This window comes from Tupaia chinensis, unplaced genomic scaffold, assembly GCF_000334495.1.
Source record: "Tupaia chinensis unplaced genomic scaffold, TupChi_1.0 Scaffold000126_2, whole genome shotgun sequence".
Classification (NCBI taxonomy): domain Eukaryota; kingdom Metazoa; phylum Chordata; class Mammalia; order Scandentia; family Tupaiidae; genus Tupaia; species Tupaia belangeri.
Window position 1 is genome coordinate 1,493,760 of NW_006159594.1, and position 20,919 is coordinate 1,514,678.

A 20,919-nucleotide genomic window follows, 5' to 3' on the forward strand; every position below is an offset into this window, starting at 1 on the left:
TAGGCCTTTTAGAAAACATGGAGTTGTTCCTTTGGCGACATATATGCGAATCTACAAGAAAGGTGATATTGTAGACATTAAGGGAATGGGTACTGTTCAAAAAGGAATGCCCCACAAATGTTACCATGGCAAAACTGGAAGAGTCTACAATGTTACCCAGCATGCTGTTGGCATTGTTGTGAACAAACAAGTTAAGGGCAAGATTCTTGCCAAGAGAATCAATGTGCGAATTGAGCATATTAAACATCCTAAGAGCAGAGATAGCTTCCTAAAACGTGTGAAGGAAAATGACCAGAAAAAGAAAGAAGCCAAAGAGAAAGGTACCTGGGTTCAACTAAAGCGCCAGCCGCTCCACCCAGAGAAGCACACTTTGTGAGAACCAATGGAAAGGAGCCTGAGCTACTGGAACCTATTCCCTATGAATTCATGGCATGATGGGTGTTAAAAATAAACTAATCTGTGGTCTATAAAAAAAAAAGACCACATTAGGTGGAGTTTGATGTCCTATTCATTCATTCATTAAATATCCATCAAGTGTCTTCTGTTTATCAGGTACTATCTTAGATGCTGAAGGTATAGCACCAGTGCTTTCTAATTGGTGATACCTATGCCTTACCAACTGTTAATTTTTTTTTTAAGAGAGGCTTTTGCTAAAGAGTGTGTATACTCACTGGAGAGACACAGAGAGACAGACAGAAAGCAAGAAATCACCCCCTGAGGGGATGGCCACACCATAGTCCCTTCTCCATTTTCCACTTGGGATCATGGGCATGCATGCACATGCACCCGGCTTGAGTTTTGAGCCACTGGGTCTGGGACTCGAACTGTTTCAATCACATGGGAGTCCAGCGATGCAACTGTCATGCCATCTGCTGGTCCCACTGTTAAGTATTTTTAATATTAGTCCTGTATTGGGGATTAAAAAAAGATATGGAACCTGCACTACCAGAAGTTGCAGTCTATGGGACCAGCAGTTGGCATAATGGCTATGTCGCTGGACTCCCATGTATTCGACTGTGGTTCAAGTCCCAGACCCAGTGGCTTAAACTCATGCCGGGCACGTGTGCATGCATGGTCAAGCTCCCGTGAGGAGAATGGAGGAGAAGGGATTGCAACATGGCCATCCTACTAGGGGGTGATTTCTCACTTTCTGTCTCTGCCTTTCTCTCTGTCTCTGTCTGTCTCTCTCTGTCTTTCTGGTGAATCCACACACCCTATAGCAAAAACGTCTCCAAAAAAAAGAAAGAAGTTACTGTCTAGTATTCTTTTGTGGTTTTGATGTTCTCATTATGACAAACATTGCTCCGATTTTTTTTTTCGTTTTACTTCATCTACTAGCCTGTAAGACTTTCAAAGATAGGAACCTTGCCCCAGCCTATAGCTTCCTGGTTAAAAGAGTCAGATCCCACATGGCTGACTGCAGTTCAAATTTCAACCCCAGCAGCTTGAAAAACAAGCCAGGCATGAGTGTATGCATGCCTAAATCCCAACAGGAGGGAGAAATGGAGGAGAGAGAATTGTGGCATGACTATACTCTGTCGGGGCATGCTTTTCCTGTCTCCCTCTCTCTCTGTCTCTCTTTGGTGAGCACACATGTCCAATGGTAATATGAAAAAAGATAGGAAACTTGTTCTAGTTATCTTTGTAATCTCAAGATCTAGTACTTATGGACACTAAATAAATGTTTGCTGAATGGTTGGGGGAGGGATGGACAGATGTATGAATGAATGGATAGAAATAAAGTTGATGGTACTTGGTAAGGCATTGAGAAAAGGAAGAAAGGCTTACTTCAAAATGTCTCCTGTTGGGCCAGCAGGAGGTTAAAGCAGATAGATCCCACATGGCCAACGTCGTGGTTCAAGTCTTGGACCCGACAACTTGAAATCATGTTAAGTACATGTGTATTCATGCCCAAAATCCCAAGAGTAGAGGAGAAGGGATTGTAGCATGGCCATCCCCACTGAAGGGGTGATTTCTTACTTTCTATCGATCTCAGTCTCTCTGTCTGCCTCTCTCTCCAGTGAGTGCATGCACTCTAGCAAAAAAACTAAAAAAAAAAAAATTATACTATTATGGACAATAGAGAAATAGAGAAGTTTCTATTAATACTAAGGAGTTGGAGAATAAAGGAATCTCATATGGAAACTTAACTTTCATATTTCTTTTTTTTTTTTTTTTTTAGTTTTTTGCCTTAGGGCATGTGCGCTTGCCAAAGAGATAGAGAGAGGAAAACGAGAAATCATCTCCCAGAGCGGTGGCCACACCACAATCCCTTCTCTTCCATTCTCCTCTCAGGATTTGGGTATGCACACACACATTCTGCTGGATCTGAGATTTGAATTGTGGATTTGGCCACAGGGGATCCAGCGCCTCAACCACTATGCCACCTGCTAGCTCTGCATTCATATTTTGGGATGATATAAATAATATAACATGAGATACATGATAGTAAGACATTTGTGCTGAGAGGAAGCTATTATTCCTATAGACAAGATCTCTGATTGATCCTCTAAAGTTGTACTTAACTTTTGCTTAGCCAGGTGAGAGCTGCCTTTTTTTTTTTTCTTGCAGGTCAACTACACCTCGACCAGTAGGCATCACTTCCCCATCACAGTCAGGTAGAGAACATTTTTTGCCTAAGTTATCTGTGAAATGACTAAATATCCTTTCCGTATGTAGAAGATAGTTCCCTCCCAGAGACCATAATGTGACTTTTCTAATGTGTATGATATAAAAAAATCATACAGCCTGATAGCCACTCACAACCTTGGCTAGGCAGGCAGGGTGCATCACTGGTGGCAACTTTTCATTCTGTACTTTATTCTTTTTCAGTTACTCCAAGACCCAGTTCCCAGCACAGCAGCCAGGTAGTCAGGTGAGTAGAAAGCCTATAGCAACATTGAAATTCTTGGCAGGGCCAGCCTTATAGCACAGCCATTAGGTGCTATGCATGGAAAGCCTGATCCCCTGGACTACTGAGACTCAAGTCCCAGCCCTGGCAGCTTAAACAACATGCCAGGTGTATGTTTGTGTGTACCTAAAGTCCTGACTGGATGGAAATATGGAGGAAAAAGGATTGCAAGATGGCCATGTCCTATTTAGAATGCTTTCCCTCTGTCTCTCTCACACTGGTAAGCACATGCACCCACCAGCAATTAAAAAAGAAAAAACCGGGACCAGCAGTTGGCCTAATAGCTACTCCCCTGTAGTTGACCATGGTTTGAGTCCCGGACCCAGTGGCTTAAACTCACGCCGGGCACGTGTGCATGCGTGCCCAAAATCCCGAGAGGAGAATGGAGGAGAAGGGATTGCAGCATGGCTATCCTCCCTGGGGGGTGATTTCTCGCTTTCTATCTCTCTGTCTCTCTCTGTCTGTCTGGTGAGCGCATGCGCCCTATAGCAAAAACCTCTTCCAAAAAAAAAAAAAACTATTGGGAAAAATTGGAAGATGAAAGAAATACTCCTATGTAGCTTAGATTCAGACTGAAGTGATTTTTAAAAAATAATTATTTTTTTAATTTGTTATTATTTTAAAAATATGACCAGAGAGAGGGAACCAGCAGTTAGCATAATGGCTATGTCGCTGACTCCCATGTAGTCGACCGCGGTTTGCGTCCTGGACCCGGTGGCTTAAAACTCATGCCGGGTGCGTGTGTGTGTGTGCCCAAGATCCCAAGAGGAGAATGGAGGAGAGGGGATTGCGGCGTGGCCATTCCCCCTGGGGGGTGATTTCTTGCTTTCTGTCTCTATGTCTCTTTCTTTCTGTCTGGCGAGTGCACGCGCCCTATAGCGAAAACCTAAGATGAAGAAAATACTCCTATGTAGCTTAGATTCAGACTGAAGTGATTTTTAAAAAATAATTATTTTTTTAATTTGTTATTATTTTAAAAATATGACCAGAGAGAGGGAACCAGCAGTTAGCATAATGGCTATGTCGCTGACTCCCATGTAGTCGACCGCGGTTTGCGTCCTGGACCCGGTGGCTTAAAACTCATGCCGGGTGCGTGTGTGTGTGTGCCCAAGATCCCAAGAGGAGAATGGAGGAGAGGGGATTGCGGCGTGGCCATTCCCCCTGGGGGGTGATTTCTTGCTTTCTGTCTCTATGTCTCTTTCTTTCTGTCTGGCGAGTGCACGCGCCCTATAGCGAAAACCTCTCCAAAAAAAAAATATATATATATGTGTATATATATATATGACCAGAGAGAGATAGAGAAAGAGAGAAAAGGGAAGTAAGAAAGTAAGCTGTCAGGTCTAGGACTTGAACTATGGTCAGCCATGTGGGAGTCCACTATCCCAACCACTGTGCCACCTGCTGGCCCCCAGACTGAAGTGACTTTTAAGTATTAGATCACCAGAAAAGTCATGACGTATTTTTCTACGCAAAATGCGTCATGACTTTTCCATCGACCCAAAAAAAGTTTAATACAAGGTTTTGTTCTGTGTGTCTTTTTATCTCACCTGTACAGTCGATCTTCCTCAGTGGAATCTATCCCTTATAGAGTGGTTGGCTTTGGTAGCTTGGGACAAGTAAGTAATACCTTCTTCTTCCAGATTGAGTTTTCTAATGCTATTCAGTTGTCAGGAAAGTCATGACATATTTTTGTATAGAATAACAGAAAATATGTCATGACTTTCCCAATCACATAATAAATGAAAGCAGTGTTTTAAGTTAAGAATCCTACATTTATATTGGTTTTGGCATATAAATTATCCGATGTGTTGCTAGATCCTATTTTCTTTTGTCAATAAAGGCCTGGTACTAGAAGTGGACAGAATAAACAGGGTGGAAATAGTGGGAATGTACAAGGACTACAGTGATAGCATCTATTAAGTTCATTTAGAAGTAATAAAGAATGGGTCCTTCTTAGACTAGTGTGCCTGCTCTGGGAGAGTGTACAGATGAGAGAGAGCAGAGAACAGGGAAGCCAGACAACTGGTATATGTTTATTAATGGATGTTTATCATTATTTGTCCATTAGGGAGGCAGAGGCCTGCAAGAAAGGAGCACCCCTAGAGACTCTTATACTGGTGAGAGGCTATAAAAAGGTATCAGAAGTCAACATATTCTGTACAGAGATGAGCAAAGTTCTGGTTTTCTATGCACTTACATTATTAATGCCATTTCACTTTGTTTTCCAGAGAATGATTCCAGGTACCCAAACATATTATAAATTTACAAATAATTATATGTTTGTTCTCAAAATGATAAGGAGAAGATAAAAATTTGAGTGGCAGAGCCAGCTGTGTGGTCTGGTAGAGTTAAGGCAGCTAGATCTCACATGGATGACCATGTGGTTTGAGTCCTGGACCAGGACTTCAGAAACACACTAGACATGTGTGCGTATGTGCCCCAAATCCAGAAATAAGAGAGAGATGGAAAACAGATTGTGGCGTGACCATTCCCCATGGGGGTTGCTTTGTCCTTTCACGCTCTCTCTCTCTCTCTCTCTGTCTCTGGTGATGACTCCATCCTGTAACAATTAAAAAAAAGTGATAGAAAGTCACTAAAAATCTCTGGTCAGATGGAAGATAACTTTTGAGTAAGATAATTGATTTGAATTTTTAAAATTGCCACAAGATGGCAGTACAAGTCAGGTATAAACTGAAGATTAACACATTGTGGAATGTTAGCGTGAAAGGTGTCCAGTTTTTTCACTGCGTAGTAAACATAAAGATATTACAACTGCTGGGACCAGGAGTTAGCGTAATGGCTGTCGCTGGACTCTCATGTAGTTGACTGCGGTTCGCGTCCCGGACCTGGTGACTTGAAACTCACGCTGGGTGTGTTTGCTTGTGTGCCCAAGGTCTCAAGAGGAGAATGGAGGAGAAGGGATTATGGTGAGAGGCCATCCCCCCTGGGGGGTGATTTCTCACTTTCTGTCTCTCTGTCTCTCTCTGTCTGTCTGGTGAGAGCACATGCCCTATAGCAAAAACCTCTCCAAAAAAAAAAAAGGTATTACAGCTGCTTGGCAGACTGGGGCCACATGGGTGACCTGGGTTTGATTCCTAGCCCACCCCAAAAAGCCAGGTGCAGTGGTTCATGCCTGTGAGCTCAGGTACTTGATAAACTGAGGCAAGAGGATTATAATATAGTGAGATCCTGTCTATAAATAACACACACACACACACACACACACAAACATACACACTGCAGTGAAGAAAGGTTTTGGTTTTGTTCGCTTAATTTCTTGTCTAGGGCCCAGGAGGTGCCGTGGTGGTTAAGGGCGCTAGATTCCCATGTGGCCGACCATGGTTCGAATCCTGTACCTGGTGGCTTGCTTTCTCCCTTTTTCTCTCTATCTCTCTCTATGGTCAAATTAAAAAATAATAATACAGGTCCAGCAGTTGGCTTAATGGCTATGTCGCTGGACTCCCATGTAGTCAACTACAGATTGAGTCCTAGACTTGGTGGCTTAAACTCATGCTGGGCGCATGTGCGTGCGTGCCCAAGATCCCAAGAGGAGAATGGAGGAGAAGGGATTGCGGCATGGCCATCTCCCCTGAGGGGTGATTTCTCGCTTTCTGTCTCTCTGTCTTTCTCTGACTTTCTGGCAAGTGCATACTCCCTATAGCAAAAACCTCTCCAAAAATAAAAAATAAAATAGAAATAATAAATAGAAATAAGCAACTTAAAAATTTTTTTTCTTATCTATAACTCTTTAGAACTATTATTGCCATTACTATTTTCAAGGGCATTAGCCCATCCCTAGAAAATATGTGTCATGGGGGATTTTTTCTTACCAAGAAAAATGTGAAATTCCCAAATCTCTTTCATATTTTAAATTCACCAAATTCTTTCTAAATTTCCTTTGGAAAGTGTAGATGTTTGTGGCCAGCAGGTGACATAGTGATCAAGGTGCGGGACTCCCACGTGACTGACCACAGTTTGAGTCTCAGACCTGGCAGTTTGAAAATCCCCCTGGGCGGGGCCAGCAGTTAGCGTAATGGCTATGTCACTGGACTCCCACATAGTCAACTGTGGTTCGCGTCCTGGACCCGGTGCCTTAAAACTCACACTGGGTGCATGTGCGTGCATGCCCAAGATCTCGAGAGGAGAAAGGAGGAGAAAGGATTGCAGTGTGGCCATCCCCCATGGGGGGTGATTTCTTGCTTTCTGTCTCTCTGTCTCTGTCTCTTTGGCGAGTGCACGTGCCCTATAGCAAACCTTCCCGCCCCAAAAAAAGAAAAGAAAAGAAAATCACCCTGGACGTGTTGTGTGTGTGAGTGCCCAAAATTCTAGGAGGAGATTGGAGGAAAAGAGATTGCAGGATGGTCAACCCCCCTGGGTAGGCATGATTTCTCACTTTCCTTCTTACACTCTCTCTCTCTTGCTAGCTTTCATACCTTATGGCAAAAACCTTTAAAAAAAAAAAAAAAGGAAAAAAACTGTAGATGTTCTAATTTATTTTTTCATGTTGGAATGTTCCCTCATTCCTGGTTTTAGTAATTTGAGTGTTTTCTCTTTTTCCTTGGTTAGTAATTTCAAAGAACCATGTGGGGTTTTTTGTTTGTTTTTGTTTTCTATTCTCTAATTTATTTCAAGTTAATCTTATTTCATTCTTTCTGGTTATTTTGGATTTAGTTTCTTCTTTTTCTAGTTTATTAAGGTGAAAGTTACATTACTGGTTTGAGGTCTTCCTTTTTGATCATACATGTTTACAGTCATAGGGTCTGGTTCTATAACCCAGTGGTTAAGGGAGCTGGATCCCACATGACTGACCACACTTGAATCCTGGCTCCAGAGGCCTGAAAAACATACCAACATATGTGCATGCATGTCTCAAATTCCAACAGGACGAAGTAGAGGGATTGTGGTTTGACCACACTCTGGTTGGGGGTGTTTTCTCCTTCCCTCTCATCCATCTCTCTCTCTGGTGAGCATACATGCCCACTGGCGATTTTTTTTTCTTTCACTTTTGCTATAGGGTGCATGTGCTCGCCTGAGCAGAGGTGCTCACCTGAAAGCAAAAGTGGGAGAGAAAGATAGAGAAGAAAGTGAGAAATTAACCCCCTAGGGGGACGTTAAAACCTCAGTCCCTTCTCTTACACTTTCCTCTTGGGATTTTGGGCATGCTTGCACATGTGCTTGGTGATTTTTTTTTTTAAGCTGTAGGTTCCAAACTCAGCTATGCAGTTAGCCAGGTGAGATCCAGCCAACTTAACCACCTTGACACTTGGCTAGCCTGCCTTTGGCAATGTTTGAGGGAAAAAAAAAAAAAGGATGTTTACTGTTATAAATTTTACTTTAGTCCTTTACAGTACTTTCACTATATCCTATAAAGTTTGTTATGCTGTGGTTTCTGGTTTTTTTTTTTTTTTTCCCTTACTTATAGAAAGAACATATGCATGGAATGGGAAGAGAGAGGGATATTTTTGAAAGACTCTTACCACATCGCAGTCCATCCTGCCCCAGCCTCTCAGTTAGCTAGGACTATCGAAACACACAACCACACCCAGCCTGTTCAAACTGGGCTGGGAATCAAACCTGGGCTTCCCATGTGCTCTCACCTATAGCACAGCGGTACCTTCTCATGACACCATGGCTAGGCCTGCTCTTGTGTTTTTATGTTCATTCATCTCTAAGTGTTTTTTTTTTAAAGATTTTTTCCTAAGGATATGTAATTCTTTTTTTAAGATTTATTTAATTTTATTGTTTAATTTGACCAGAAAGAGACAAAGAGAAAGGGAAAGTGAGAAACAAGCTGCCAGGTTCAAGACTCGAACCACTGTTGGCCATGTGGGAGTCCAGCACCTTAACCACCACACCACCTGCCAGCCCCTAAAATAATACCTTTCACACCCACAATATTTTTAAATGTTCCAAATTTCCTCCTATTACTGATTTTAAATTCTATGTCATTATGATAGAATACACATCGACTTAAATCAGTGATTTAAATCCTTTTAACTTATGGCCTACCAGATGGTCTGTCTTAGTGAATGTTCCATGTGCACTTAGGAAGAAACTATATTTTCCCATTGTTGGAGTATTACATAGACTCTGTTATGTTTAGTTGGCATATATTGTAGTATTGTTCAAATAGTATGCTTCTGTTTCCTTGCTGATCTTCTCTTTAGTTGTTCTGTCCATGATTGAAAGTGGGGTATTGAAGTCTCTAACTATTCAATATTATTATTGGATTATTTAATTTCTTCTTCAATTCTATCAGTTTTCTTCAAGTATTTTCAGACCCTCATTAGATGCAAATACAAATACTTTATCTTTTAAAAAATTATTTATTTGTTGTGATTTTCAAGGTGCTAGGTCCAGGACTTGAACTGCAGTTGACTATGTGGAAATACAACACCTTAATCACCATCTGCTTACCCAAATACTATATCTTCTTGATGGGCTTACCTTTTTATCATTATATAATGCTTTTCTTTATCTCTAATAACAGTTTCATCTTAAAGTCTATTTTTCCTGATATTAATATAGCAACTTCAGATCTCTTTTATTCAGTTCGCATGGAATGTCTTTTTCTTTATTAATTCACCAGAGGGCATGTGTGCTCACCAGAGAAAGGGAGAGGAGAAAGCACTCACCAATGGGGCATGGTCACACCACTATCCCTTCTCCTCTATTTCTCCATCCTGTTGGGATTTGGGACATATACATTCATGTGCCCAGCATGTTTTTCAAACTTTTAGGGCTGGGTCTTGAACCACATGTTTGGCCATGTGGGATTTGGCTCCCTTAACCACTAGGCCATGGGTTGTAATCTCTTATTTTCTAAGAGATTACAATTCACACCTTAATTTATAATAAACTAGTTCAGATTACTACCAAACTAAGTTTCAGAAGTGTACTAAAGCTTTGTTCCTATGTAGTTTGGTTTTCCCGTCACATTGTAATGTTAGTATACAAATAATTTCTTTGTAAACTGTGTGCTTATCAACATAAATCTATAATTTTTTAAGAAGTATTTTATTTAACTTTATGTATTTATTTTTTATTTCACCAGAGAGGTTCAGAGTGAGCGAGAGAAGATAATTGAGAAAGCAAGCTGCCTGGTCTGGGACTTGAACCGTGGTTGGTCATGTGGGAGCCCAATGCCCTTAACCACTATGCCACCTGCTGGCCCCAAATCTATAATTATTTTTTATGCAGTTGTCTTTTAAATCAGATAAGGCTGAGGCCAGCAGATGGTGTGGTGGTTAAGGTGCTGGACTCCCACATGGCTGACTATGGTTCGAGTTCTGGACCTGGTGACTTGTTTCTCACTCACCCTCTTACTCTCTCTCTGGTGAGCGCACTTGGCCTATAGCAAATTTTAAAAACTAATAAAATTAGGGGCTGGCAGGTGGCATGGTGGTTAAGGTGCTGGACTCCCACAAGGCTGACCACAGTTCTAATGCTGGACCTGGTGACTTGCTTTCTCATTTTCCCCCTCTCTCTGACTCTCTGGTCAGACTGAATAACAACAACAACAATAATAATAATAGTAGGGACCAGCAGTTGGCATAATGGCTATGTCGCTAAACTCCCATGTAGTCGACCGCGGTTTGCATTCCCAGACGTGGTGGTTTAAACTTTGGCCGCGTGTGCACGCGTGCCCAAGATCCCAAGAGGAGAATGGAAGATTGCGATGTGGCCATCCTCCCAGGGGATGATTTCTTGCTTTCTGTTTCTCTGTCTGTCTCTGACTTTCTGGCAAGTGTACGTGCCCTATAGCAAAAACCTCTCAAAAAAAATTTCTTTAATAATAGAATTAAATGAATTTTAAGAATGATTTTATTTAACTTTATTTATTATTATTTTCGTATGATCAGAGAGAGACAGAGAAAGAGAGAGAGGGAAAGTGAGAAAGCAATCCGCCAGATATGGGACCCAAACTGCAGTCGGCCATGTGGGAGTCCAGCGCCCCCAACTACCATGCCACCTGCCAGTCCCTTGAGTAAATAATTCTTAAAAAGACTTAAAAAAAATTGGGGGACAGCAGTTAGCGTAATGGCTATGTCTCTGGACTCCCACGTAGTCGACCGCGGTTCGCGCCCCAGACCTAGTGGCTTAAAACTCACACCAGGCGCGTGTGCGTGTGTGCCCAAGATCCCGAGAGGAGAACGGAGGAGAAGGGATTGCGGCGTGACCATCCCCCTGGGGGCGTGATTTCTCGCTTTCTGTCTCTATGTCTCTCTGTCTGGCGAGCACACGTGCCCTATAGCGAAAATCTCTCCAAAAAAAAAAAAGACTTAAAAAAATCACATAGGGTGAAAAAGTTACATAAATACATTTTTATGCTGTCTTTTGTATTATGAAATTACCTTTATTGGTGGTCTTTATTATTTCTTTGTATAGATTGAATTGAGGACGTTTTTAAGTCTTTCCTGAGTGTGGCATAGTCCTAGACATGCAAATAGTCTTCTAAATTTTCAGGAAAGTGTTGGAATTTTTCAAAGCTTCCAAGATCATCTTATTCCCTAGCCTTTTATTTAATGCTTTTGGGTTAGCCTATGAGGGGACTTCAAACAGCTTATGAGAAAAATGGAATTAAAACATGAGTTTATTTTGGTACAAAAGTTTTTGTAATCCATACAAAGTTCTTCCATAATAAGCATTTTTTTTATTTTGAGAGGTTTTTGCTATAGGGCGCGTGCACTCGCCAGAAAGACAGAGAGAGACAGAGAGACAGAAAGTGAGAAATCACCCCCCGGGGGGATGGCCACGCCGCAATCCCTTCTCCTTCATTCTCCTCTCAGGATCTTGGGCATGCATGCACACGTGCCCGGCATGAGTTTAAGCCACTGGGTCCGGGATGTGAACCGCAGTTGGCTATAGGGGAGTCTAGCAACATAGCCATTATGCTAACTGCTGGTCCCAAGCTTTTTTTTTTTTTTTTTTGAGAGATTTTTGTTATAGGGTGCACGTGCTGGCTGAACAGACAGAATAACAGAAAGCAAAAAACCACTCCCCAGTGGGGATGTCACACCGCAATCCTCCCTCCTCCATTCTCCTCTCAGGATTTTGGACACATGTGGTACACGTGCCCAGCATGAATTTTAAGTCACTGGGTCTGGGACTTGAATTGCAGAAGATTAAGTGGGAGTCCAGCGATGTAACCATTATGCCATCTGCTGGTCCCCATAATAAGCATTTTCTAAGTTGCCAGGTCCAGGACCCAAACCATGGTCCAACCATATGGGAGTCCAGCATCCCAACCTGCTGGCTCCTCTGTGAACTTTTTAAAGACCTCCTGGTATTGTTCACCACAACTGATACTCATCTTAGGCAGCCAAAACAAGTGTCCATAATGGTTTTAAACGCACTCCTGGGGAAATGTTTTTCTGCATTAGTGAACCCTGTTCTTTTTTTTTGGAGAGGTTTTTGCTATAGGGTGTGGGCGCTCACCGGAAAGACAGACAGAGACAGAGAGATAGAAAGCGAGAAATCACCCCCCAGGGGAGATGGCCATGCCGCAATCCCTTCTCCTCCATTCTCCTCTCGGGATCTTGGGCACGCACACACACACGCGCCTGGCGTGAGTTTAAGCCACCGGGTCCTAGACTCGAACCACAGTCGACTACGTGGGAGTCCAGCGACATAGCTATTACGCTAACTGCTGGTCCCAACCCTGTTCTTCAAGTCCTAGTGAACTTGAATTCCAAATCAAGTCAAATAAAAACAGCCTTGTAAGTGGGGTATTCGAAGAACCACTAGACAGGTCAAATAATAATAATTTGTTGGGAATGAATTATTTGAATTATTAATTGGAAAGAACTCTAGTACTATTTTATCCCCTTCCATGATTGCGTACTGATAGTTTTGTGTGTTTGTATTTTTGCTTTTTTAAATATAATTATTTTATTTAACTTTATTTATTTTGACCAGAGAAGGATAGACCGAGTGAGCAAGTGAGTGAGAGAGAGACAGAAAGTGAGAAAGCAAGCCACCAGGTTCAGGGATCGAACTGCGGTTGTCTGTGTGGAAGTCCAGCACCCTTTACCACCACACCACCTGCCAGCCCTGCGTACTGATAGTTTCTTTTAATCTTTTAAAAAAAATTTTATTTAACTTAATTAATTAATTAAATTTTACCAGAGAGGGAAAGAATGAGAGAGAGGAAAGTGAGAAAGCAAGCTACTAGGTCCAGGACTTGAACCATGGTCGGCCATGTGGGAGTCCAGTTCCCGTAAGCACCATGCCGCCTGGCGGCGTCCCCCAAACCCCAGTACTGACAGTTTTAACCATAGTTACTGCCTATTGATTTTCACAGTTACCACAAAACTGAAAAAATAAAAATGAGAGTAGGTCAAATTGAAATGCCACAACGCTTACTATTTTTACTAACATTCAGCTATTTTTTTAAGAATTTATTTATTATTTTCCAGTTTGATTAGGGAGAGGGAGAGAAAGAGAGAGGCAGAGAAAGAGAGAGAGAGAGAAAGAGAGAGAGAGAGAAAGCAAGCCACTAGATCCAAGACTTGAACCACAGTTGACCATGTGGGAGTTTGGCACCTTTAACCATGTAACGTGCTGGCCCCATCAACCACTTTTTAAAAAATAATCATACCCCCCCCCAAAGAACCACTTTATTTACTTTTATCTATATATTTACTAACTTTAATTTGACCAGAGAGGGACAGAGCATGAGACAGAAAGTGAGAAAGCAAGCTGTCAAGTTCAGGACTCAAACCACGGTCAGCCATATAGGAGTCCAGCACCCCCAACCACCATGCCACCTACCAGTCCCTAATCATTTTTTGGGGGGGAGGAGAGGTTTTTTTTGCTATAGGGTACATGCACTCACCAGAAAGACAGAGAGAGACTGAGAGACAGAAAGCGAGAAATCACACCCGGGATGTGTGATGTATGGCTACGCTGCAATCCCTTCTCCTCCATTCTCCTCTCGGGATCTTGGGCATGCACACACACACACCCAGCGTGAGTTTAAACGACTGGCTCCAGGACTCGAGCCATGATTGACTACATAGGAGTTCAGTGACATAGCCATTATGTTAATTGCTGGTCCCCCTAAATAATAATTTTTTAAAATTTATTTTATTTTATTTTTTTTTTAAAGAAAGTGTTTTGCTATATAGGACATGTATAGTCACTGGAGACACAGAGAGAGAGAAAGTGAGAAATGACCCCCCAGGGGGGATGGCCATGCCACAGTCTCTTCTCCTCCATTCTTCTTGGTATTTTGGGCACCTATGCACACTCGCCTGGTGTGAGTTTCAAGTCACTGGGTTCAGGACTCAAACCACAGTTGGCCATGTGGGAGTTCAATGCCTTAACCACTAGACCACCTGCTGACCCCATGTTATTTTTTAATTGCTATAGGACATGCTCACTCACCAGACAGAGAGGGAGGGAGAGTGAGAAAATAAGGTGCCAGGTCCAGGACTCCAACTGCAGTTGGCCATGTGGGAATCCAGCACTCTAACCACTATGCCACCTGTTGGCCCCAATAATCTTTATTTATTTATTTATTTATTCCATGAGTGAGAGATAGACACAGCACCCCCAACAAGGTCCTGATGCCTAGGCTTCAGGTACCCAGAGCACTCAAGATCGTCTCTGGACTTGAACCAGGAATTACCTCGCAGAGAGTTGTTTTATTACTGTTCCACTGTTTGTTCCCTCAGCTATTTTTTTCTGAATAAATATTCCCCACATTGCTGCAAGCTCTTTGTTAATTTCTGGTGTTCTGAAAAAGTTGATTCTGATCATGCTTGCCACTTTCCTTATTGCTTTTTTTTTGGAGAGGTTTTTAAAGCTATAGGGCGTGTGCGTTCACCAGAAAGACAGAGAAAGACAGAGAGATAGAAAGCGAGAAATCACCCCCCAGGAGGAATGGCCATGCAGCAATCACTTTTCCTTCATTCTCCTCTCAGGATCTTGGGCATGCACGCACATGCACCCAGCATGAGTTTAAGCCACTGGGTCCGGGACTTGAACCGCGATGGGCTACATGGGAGTCCAGGGATATAGCCATTACACTAACTGCTGATCCCTCCTTATTGCCTTTATAGAGAATTTTTGGAAGTCTTTACTCTGCCATTTTTGCTGATGTCACTCCAAGCCAATTCAATGACCCTTTCCTCTAAATCAGTATTCTCCATCTGAGGGGAAGCCGAGGCATACTCACATCAGAGCACAATAAGGCTATGATGGATCATAGCCCACAGACTGATGGAGAACAAAGCACCTTTATGAGACTTCTGGGTGACTTGTGAGGTTTTTCATTGGCCATTAGCCCAGAAGCCTAACATATGTACTAAAAATTTGATTCCTACTTCCTTTGCCCATGCCTCCAATAACTGAATCTGTTCTCCAGTTCATGAATTTTCTCACTGTCTCATTTTTATGCTTTTCAGAAACCCCTTCACCAGCTTCAACTCACAGCCTGTCTTATAGGTGAGCAACAATATTCTTCCTTTCTTTTGGGACCTCTTCATACCAACACTCTGCCAGCAGCCCTGGGGTTACTTCTCTGGCCCATACCACTGGGATTTATAATTTGCCTCATAAACAAGAGAGAAAGTTAGCACCGTTTTTAATATACATCCAAATTATTTAATTTTATTCTCAGTTGCAAGCAGGGGATTTCTTTTCTTCTCTGGTCTAAATAGCTGAGGGGGGGAGTGTCTTTAAAAAGTTCATAGAAAATATGTAATATGGAAAAAATATGCACAAGCTTTTTTTTTTTTCACCAAAATGAACTCATACTTTAATTCCACTTTTCTGTGGACTTTAAAAAGTCTTCTCATACAGGCCCTTCCTTTACACAGGCTTTTAACCTTTACCTTTCATTTGCCCTCTGATAATTTTATTTCTCCTCCTTAGGCCTTCATCTGCCTCCTCTGGACAGGGGATTTTTTCTTTCAGACCAGCCCTAAATGGGGATTCAAGCCACACAAGACAGCACATGCCTAACAATTCTGGTAAGTTAAATAATGTCTCCAAAGGAGTAGAACTTCAACCATGGACTCACATACTAAAATGAAGACTTTTCAAGGTGACAGGAATTTGAGATTTACCCCTTCCCCCCCAGAACATTGTGTCTAGTTTGGTTTCTTAATATTCTGTAAGAGTCATCCCAGTTTACAGTGAAGGGAGGCTCTGGATTTTGCCTGAATAGCATTTATCCTGTCACCAGCTGAACACTACTATATTAGACAGAAGTTCGGCCTGCAGGATTAAATGGGATTTTGTTATAGTGGTTTCTTTTTTATTTTTTAAAAAATCCCTGTGTTGAACATATTGAGAGCTCAGTTCTAAGGATTATAAAGTGATATCCTTTCTTTTCTATTTTTCTTTTTTATGTAAGATACTTTTGCTGTCAAATGTCTCTTTTTAAATAATTTTTAATTTAATTTATTCATTTATTTTATTTATTTTTTTGAAAGATTTTTGCTATAGGTCACGTGCGCATGCCAGAATGACAGACAGACAGATAGAAAGCGAGAAATCATTCCCCAGGGGGGATGGCCACACCGCAATCCCTTCTCCTCCATTCTCCTCTCAGCATCTTGGGCACGCACGCACACGCGCCCGGCGTGAGTTTAAGCCAACGGGTCTGGAACTCGAATCACAGTTGACTACATGGGAGTCCACTGACATAGCCATTACACCATCTGCTGGTCCCTCATTCATTTATTTTAATTTGATATGAGAGAGAGGAAGTGAGAAAGCAAGCCACCAGGTCCAGGACTTGAACCATGGTCTGCCATGTAGGAGTGTCCAGTGCCTTATTCACCATGCAACCTACTGGTCCCACTGCCAGTTGTCTTAATAAGGGGTTGCATTTTCCATAGCTCATCTATATCTTTATATTGCCTCTATAGTTTTTCAATCAAGTTATACTCAAATCTTAAACCTCAGCACCGTGCCTTCACAAGAAAATAATGAACTTTATAAGTTATTTCTTTTTTTGGGGGGGAGAGATTTTTGCTATAGGGCGCGTGCGCTCACCAGACAGACAGAGACATAGAGACAGAAAGCAAGAAATCACCCCCCAGGGGGGATGGTCACGCAGCAGTCCCTTCTCCTCCAGTCTCCTCTCGGGATCTTGGGCACACACGCACACGTGCCCGGCATGAGTTCTAAGCCACTGGGTCCGGGACCCGAACCGCGGTCGACTACGTGGGAGTCCAGCGACATAGCCATTACGCTAACTGCTGGTTCCCATAAGTTATTTCTTAAATTGCTAATTTTTCCCTTCTTGGTTTTCCCTTTTGAGTAGTATTCATTAAAAACTACCTTGTTACCTTGACCCACAAATAAAACCACTGAGAGATTACCCACATAAGCTATCTTTCACCATTCCATTCTATCCTTCAGGTCAGAGGGAGAGTGGAACAGTATCTGAGAGTGTTCCTGGTTTTCAGCTACCAGTCCTGCAGGTAAGACCTGGCTAGTCCAATTTGTGCATAAAAACATAGTTAGGCCTGCTCAATAAATGCCTCATTCTGGCCATGCAGTTGAGTAGCAGAATGTAACGGAAGGAGAATGACATGAATTTTAACTGTGGTAACCATATGTATACACTTTTCCAAAATAGTCTCAATTTCAAAGACTCTATACTACTGTCAAATTAACTTTCTGGTTTGGGGTTTTTAAATTAAGTCATATGGTCACGAAAGGCTTTCAACTGAGAAGTCTTGACCAGAGTGACTAAGTATGGACACAATGACATTCCTACTAGTTCCACAATAAAGAATTTTCAATGGACTGTATTTTTTGGATGGTGATACAGTTTGAACCACATGTACTTCTCCATAGATAGCTAGACTAATGCTTCGTAAATTTATGGGACTATGATTCTGATCCAAGTAACAAAGGAAAGGGGCTTGGTAACGAGGAGACATTTGTAAGGAGCTCAGTTAACCCGAAAATCGTCTTGCCCTCTAAATTAACTTCTATAGATTAGGTTTTGAGAATATTTAGGCTCTTTCCACTCCAAGCTCCTAGCAGTCCCAGGGACAACTCATTCATACTAAGGTAGGTACATATTTTGCCCCCATATTTGAAATGACTTTTATTTTCATCAGTAAGAAATTAGGGTCTAACAGGCAATACTAGAGAAATAACATCGACCCCTAAATACTTACCAATAGCCAATTAACCTACAGATGAAAAAAGACTAGAGACCTATAAACCATCTATAAATGACTCCTAAACAGATCTTAATTGGGAAAAAAAAAAAAAAACCCTGTTTAAAAAAAAAGCCTACATGAGACAGTTGAAGAAAATTGAGTATCTATTGGACATTTGATATTAAAAACTGGTACTATTGGGGTTTCTTAAGGTATGATATTGTGGTTATAATGTTTAAAATAGCATTTATCTTGCGTAAGAACATACTAAAATATTTATGGGTGGGAAATTAAATGTCTGGATTTTGCTTTATAAAGTTTAGTAGAGGGGGAGGGTGGAAAAAGATTGGCCGTGAGTTATTTGTTGAAGTTGTGTTATGGGCACATAAGTTCATTATACTACTCTGCTTTTGTATTTTTTTGGAAAGTTCTATTAAAAAGTTGTGGGGTTTTTTGTTTGTTTTTTGGTTACTGAAGAAAGGGCCACCTCCCCAGAGGTATAACAGTTCTGCCTCCCTGGCAATCATCTCTGGGTATGGTAATCATATATTCCAGATTTTCCAGAACAGTTTGATTTTCAAATATTTGACCTTCCATCACTGTAAACCACTGAAATGTTCCAGAGAGTTTCATAATTAGCAACAAAGCCTTTGTATCAAATATTAGTTTGGAAAAGTTAGTTATCATGCAATGGAGAAAACTATGGGGAAAAAATAGTATTCATTCCCCTTCTCCCATCCCAATAAACTTCATACAATGGCTGCAGAGACCCTTACTTGCCTTTTTGTTGTTATGAACACCCATATCTGTCTTCCCATCCTCTGCTGCAGACTCTCTACCAACAACAGAGACAGATGGGATTAGCCAGGGGGAGAGAAACATGGACTACTTCCAGATAGACCACCTTCAAGGTCGGATCTATACATATTCCTGAAGGTCGGACTATACATCCAGTACACATCAGAAAATGGCCTTGGAAAATGTATCCCTCCTTTGTTGCTTGGTTGCACTCTGTACTTTATTCTATCTCGATTTTTATCTTATACACGCTATATTACTTCCCATAGTGGTCAAGTTTTATGTAAGCCTAGCTTTAGGAAGATATTAGTATTTCTCTCCCAGAAGACATATGTAGGTTCCCCTCATTTACAACTTAAAACAAGGTTATAAAAATAATTCTTGGCATCACGCTTGGGTGTGTGTGTGGTAATATACTCGTCAACTACATTTCATTTCTGGATTTCATTTTTCTGCTTTGGATATAGTGTCCCATTGTCAATGTTAAGCAGTAACTGTTCCATGTTCAAACTTTTTGTTTGTCTATTATTTCCTCTATGCCTAATGACTATTAAATATAGTACTGTTACCTTCCTTTCTGTCAAAGTGGCAGTTGGAGATACAGATTTTTTTCAGATTACTAAAGTATACAGATAATAAAGAGGATGCCCTCTTATTGCTGGTGCAACTCTATTGCTTTACAAGCCCTAGAATGGTGGACTGGGCAAAGAACACCACCACAGAGACCAGTCAAACATTTATTCTACTTTAGGCACTATGGAGTAGAAATGAGGAATTAAATGGGTGGGCTACTCATAGGCAGGCCTTAAGCAAAAATACTGTAAAAACATAAACACAGCAGACATCTGTCAGAAGTAAATTAGGTCTTGTGAATGACCTTGTATTTAAACTAGGATCCTACTATCCTTTTTGGTACTGAATTTATTTTTAAAGGCATTTCTAGATGTCTTTTTAAAAAAAATTATTCAACTTTATTTATTTATTTTAATTCTAAGTTTAATTTGACCAGAAAGGGACAGAGAGAGAGAGAAAGAGAGAGAGAGAGAGAGAGAGAAAGCCACCAGGTCTGGCACTCAAACTGGTCAGCCATGTGGGAGTCCAGTGCCCCTAACCACCACGTCACCTGCCAACCCCTATGTCTTCTCTTTTGAACAAGAGCCTGTGCTTTAACAGTTAGTTACTTCCCAGGCTGTTATATGTCTATCACTGCTGAAAACTCAGAAATTTTAATCATTACCACCTGATGGCTGGGAAAAACTATGCTTGGTGACAGATGCTGACTTTGTAAAGTTTTTGTCTTTCTTTTAACTTACAGAAAGTCTTGCACCATAAAAAAAAAATATACTAAATCATACTTTTAATGGATTTGGCTCCATTGATCTCTAAATCATGTAAGTGGCAAAGTGGAGGAGAGAGAGACAACTTTATTTTTGGCCTTTTTATTATTATTCTAGCAATTTGGGGGATTCCACTCTTTTATTTTTAGATGACTAACCTATTAATGTCTATTTTTAAAAATAATCTGATTCCAGCTGGTTAAAACCATTCTAAAATATCAACAATTAATTCAGTTAAAGACCATGGTCTCTCTATTTCCAAGACTTTATAAAAAGAAGAAAAAGTCTCTTTTCTAGACACAGCCAAAAGATAAAAAAATCAATCTTGTCTAGCTGGACAGGCAAGTCGTGTCAGGTTTGTAAAACCAAACACCAAACTCCAAACCTGCTTTCACTACCCTTTAACCAGAGGAAACCATTCCCTCTCTTCTATCCCTCTGTAACATAATTCTACTTTTTAAAAAGGGTATCTCAGGGACCAGCAGGTGGCATGGTGGTTAAGGCGCTGGACACTCCCACATGGCCGACCATGGTTTGAGTCCTGAACCTGGTAGCTTGCTTTCTCACGTCCCCTCTCTCTCCTGTGTGTCTCTGGTCAAAATTTAAAAAAAAAAAAAAAAAAAAAAAAAAAAGTAAATGAGTAAATAAAATAAAAAATAAATGATTCTTTTTTTTTAAAAAAGGATATCTCTAATTCCCACCTCCAATAAATATCCAGTCGAACTTACTCTCCACTCAGTCA

The 20,919-nt window shown here is 41.2% G+C and overlaps 1 protein-coding gene across 1 annotated transcript in view; it reads left to right on the forward strand.

Annotated features, from left to right (window-relative positions):
* Positions 1-19,829, forward strand: part of RNF212B (ring finger protein 212B) — a 43,375-nt gene extending 23,546 nt beyond the window's left edge. The window contains exons 7-14 of the mRNA XM_027770307.1: positions 2,572-2,618; positions 2,833-2,875; positions 4,467-4,527; positions 4,980-5,028; positions 15,322-15,361; positions 15,791-15,888; positions 17,288-17,349; positions 18,873-19,829. Coding sequence (XP_027626108.1) covers positions 2,572-2,618; positions 2,833-2,875; positions 4,467-4,527; positions 4,980-5,028; positions 15,322-15,361; positions 15,791-15,888; positions 17,288-17,349; positions 18,873-18,941 — 469 coding nt within the window. The 3' untranslated portion in view covers positions 18,942-19,829. The remainder of the gene's footprint in view (positions 1-2,571; positions 2,619-2,832; positions 2,876-4,466; positions 4,528-4,979; positions 5,029-15,321; positions 15,362-15,790; positions 15,889-17,287; positions 17,350-18,872) is intronic.
* Positions 19,830-20,919: the final 1,090 nt, after the last annotated feature.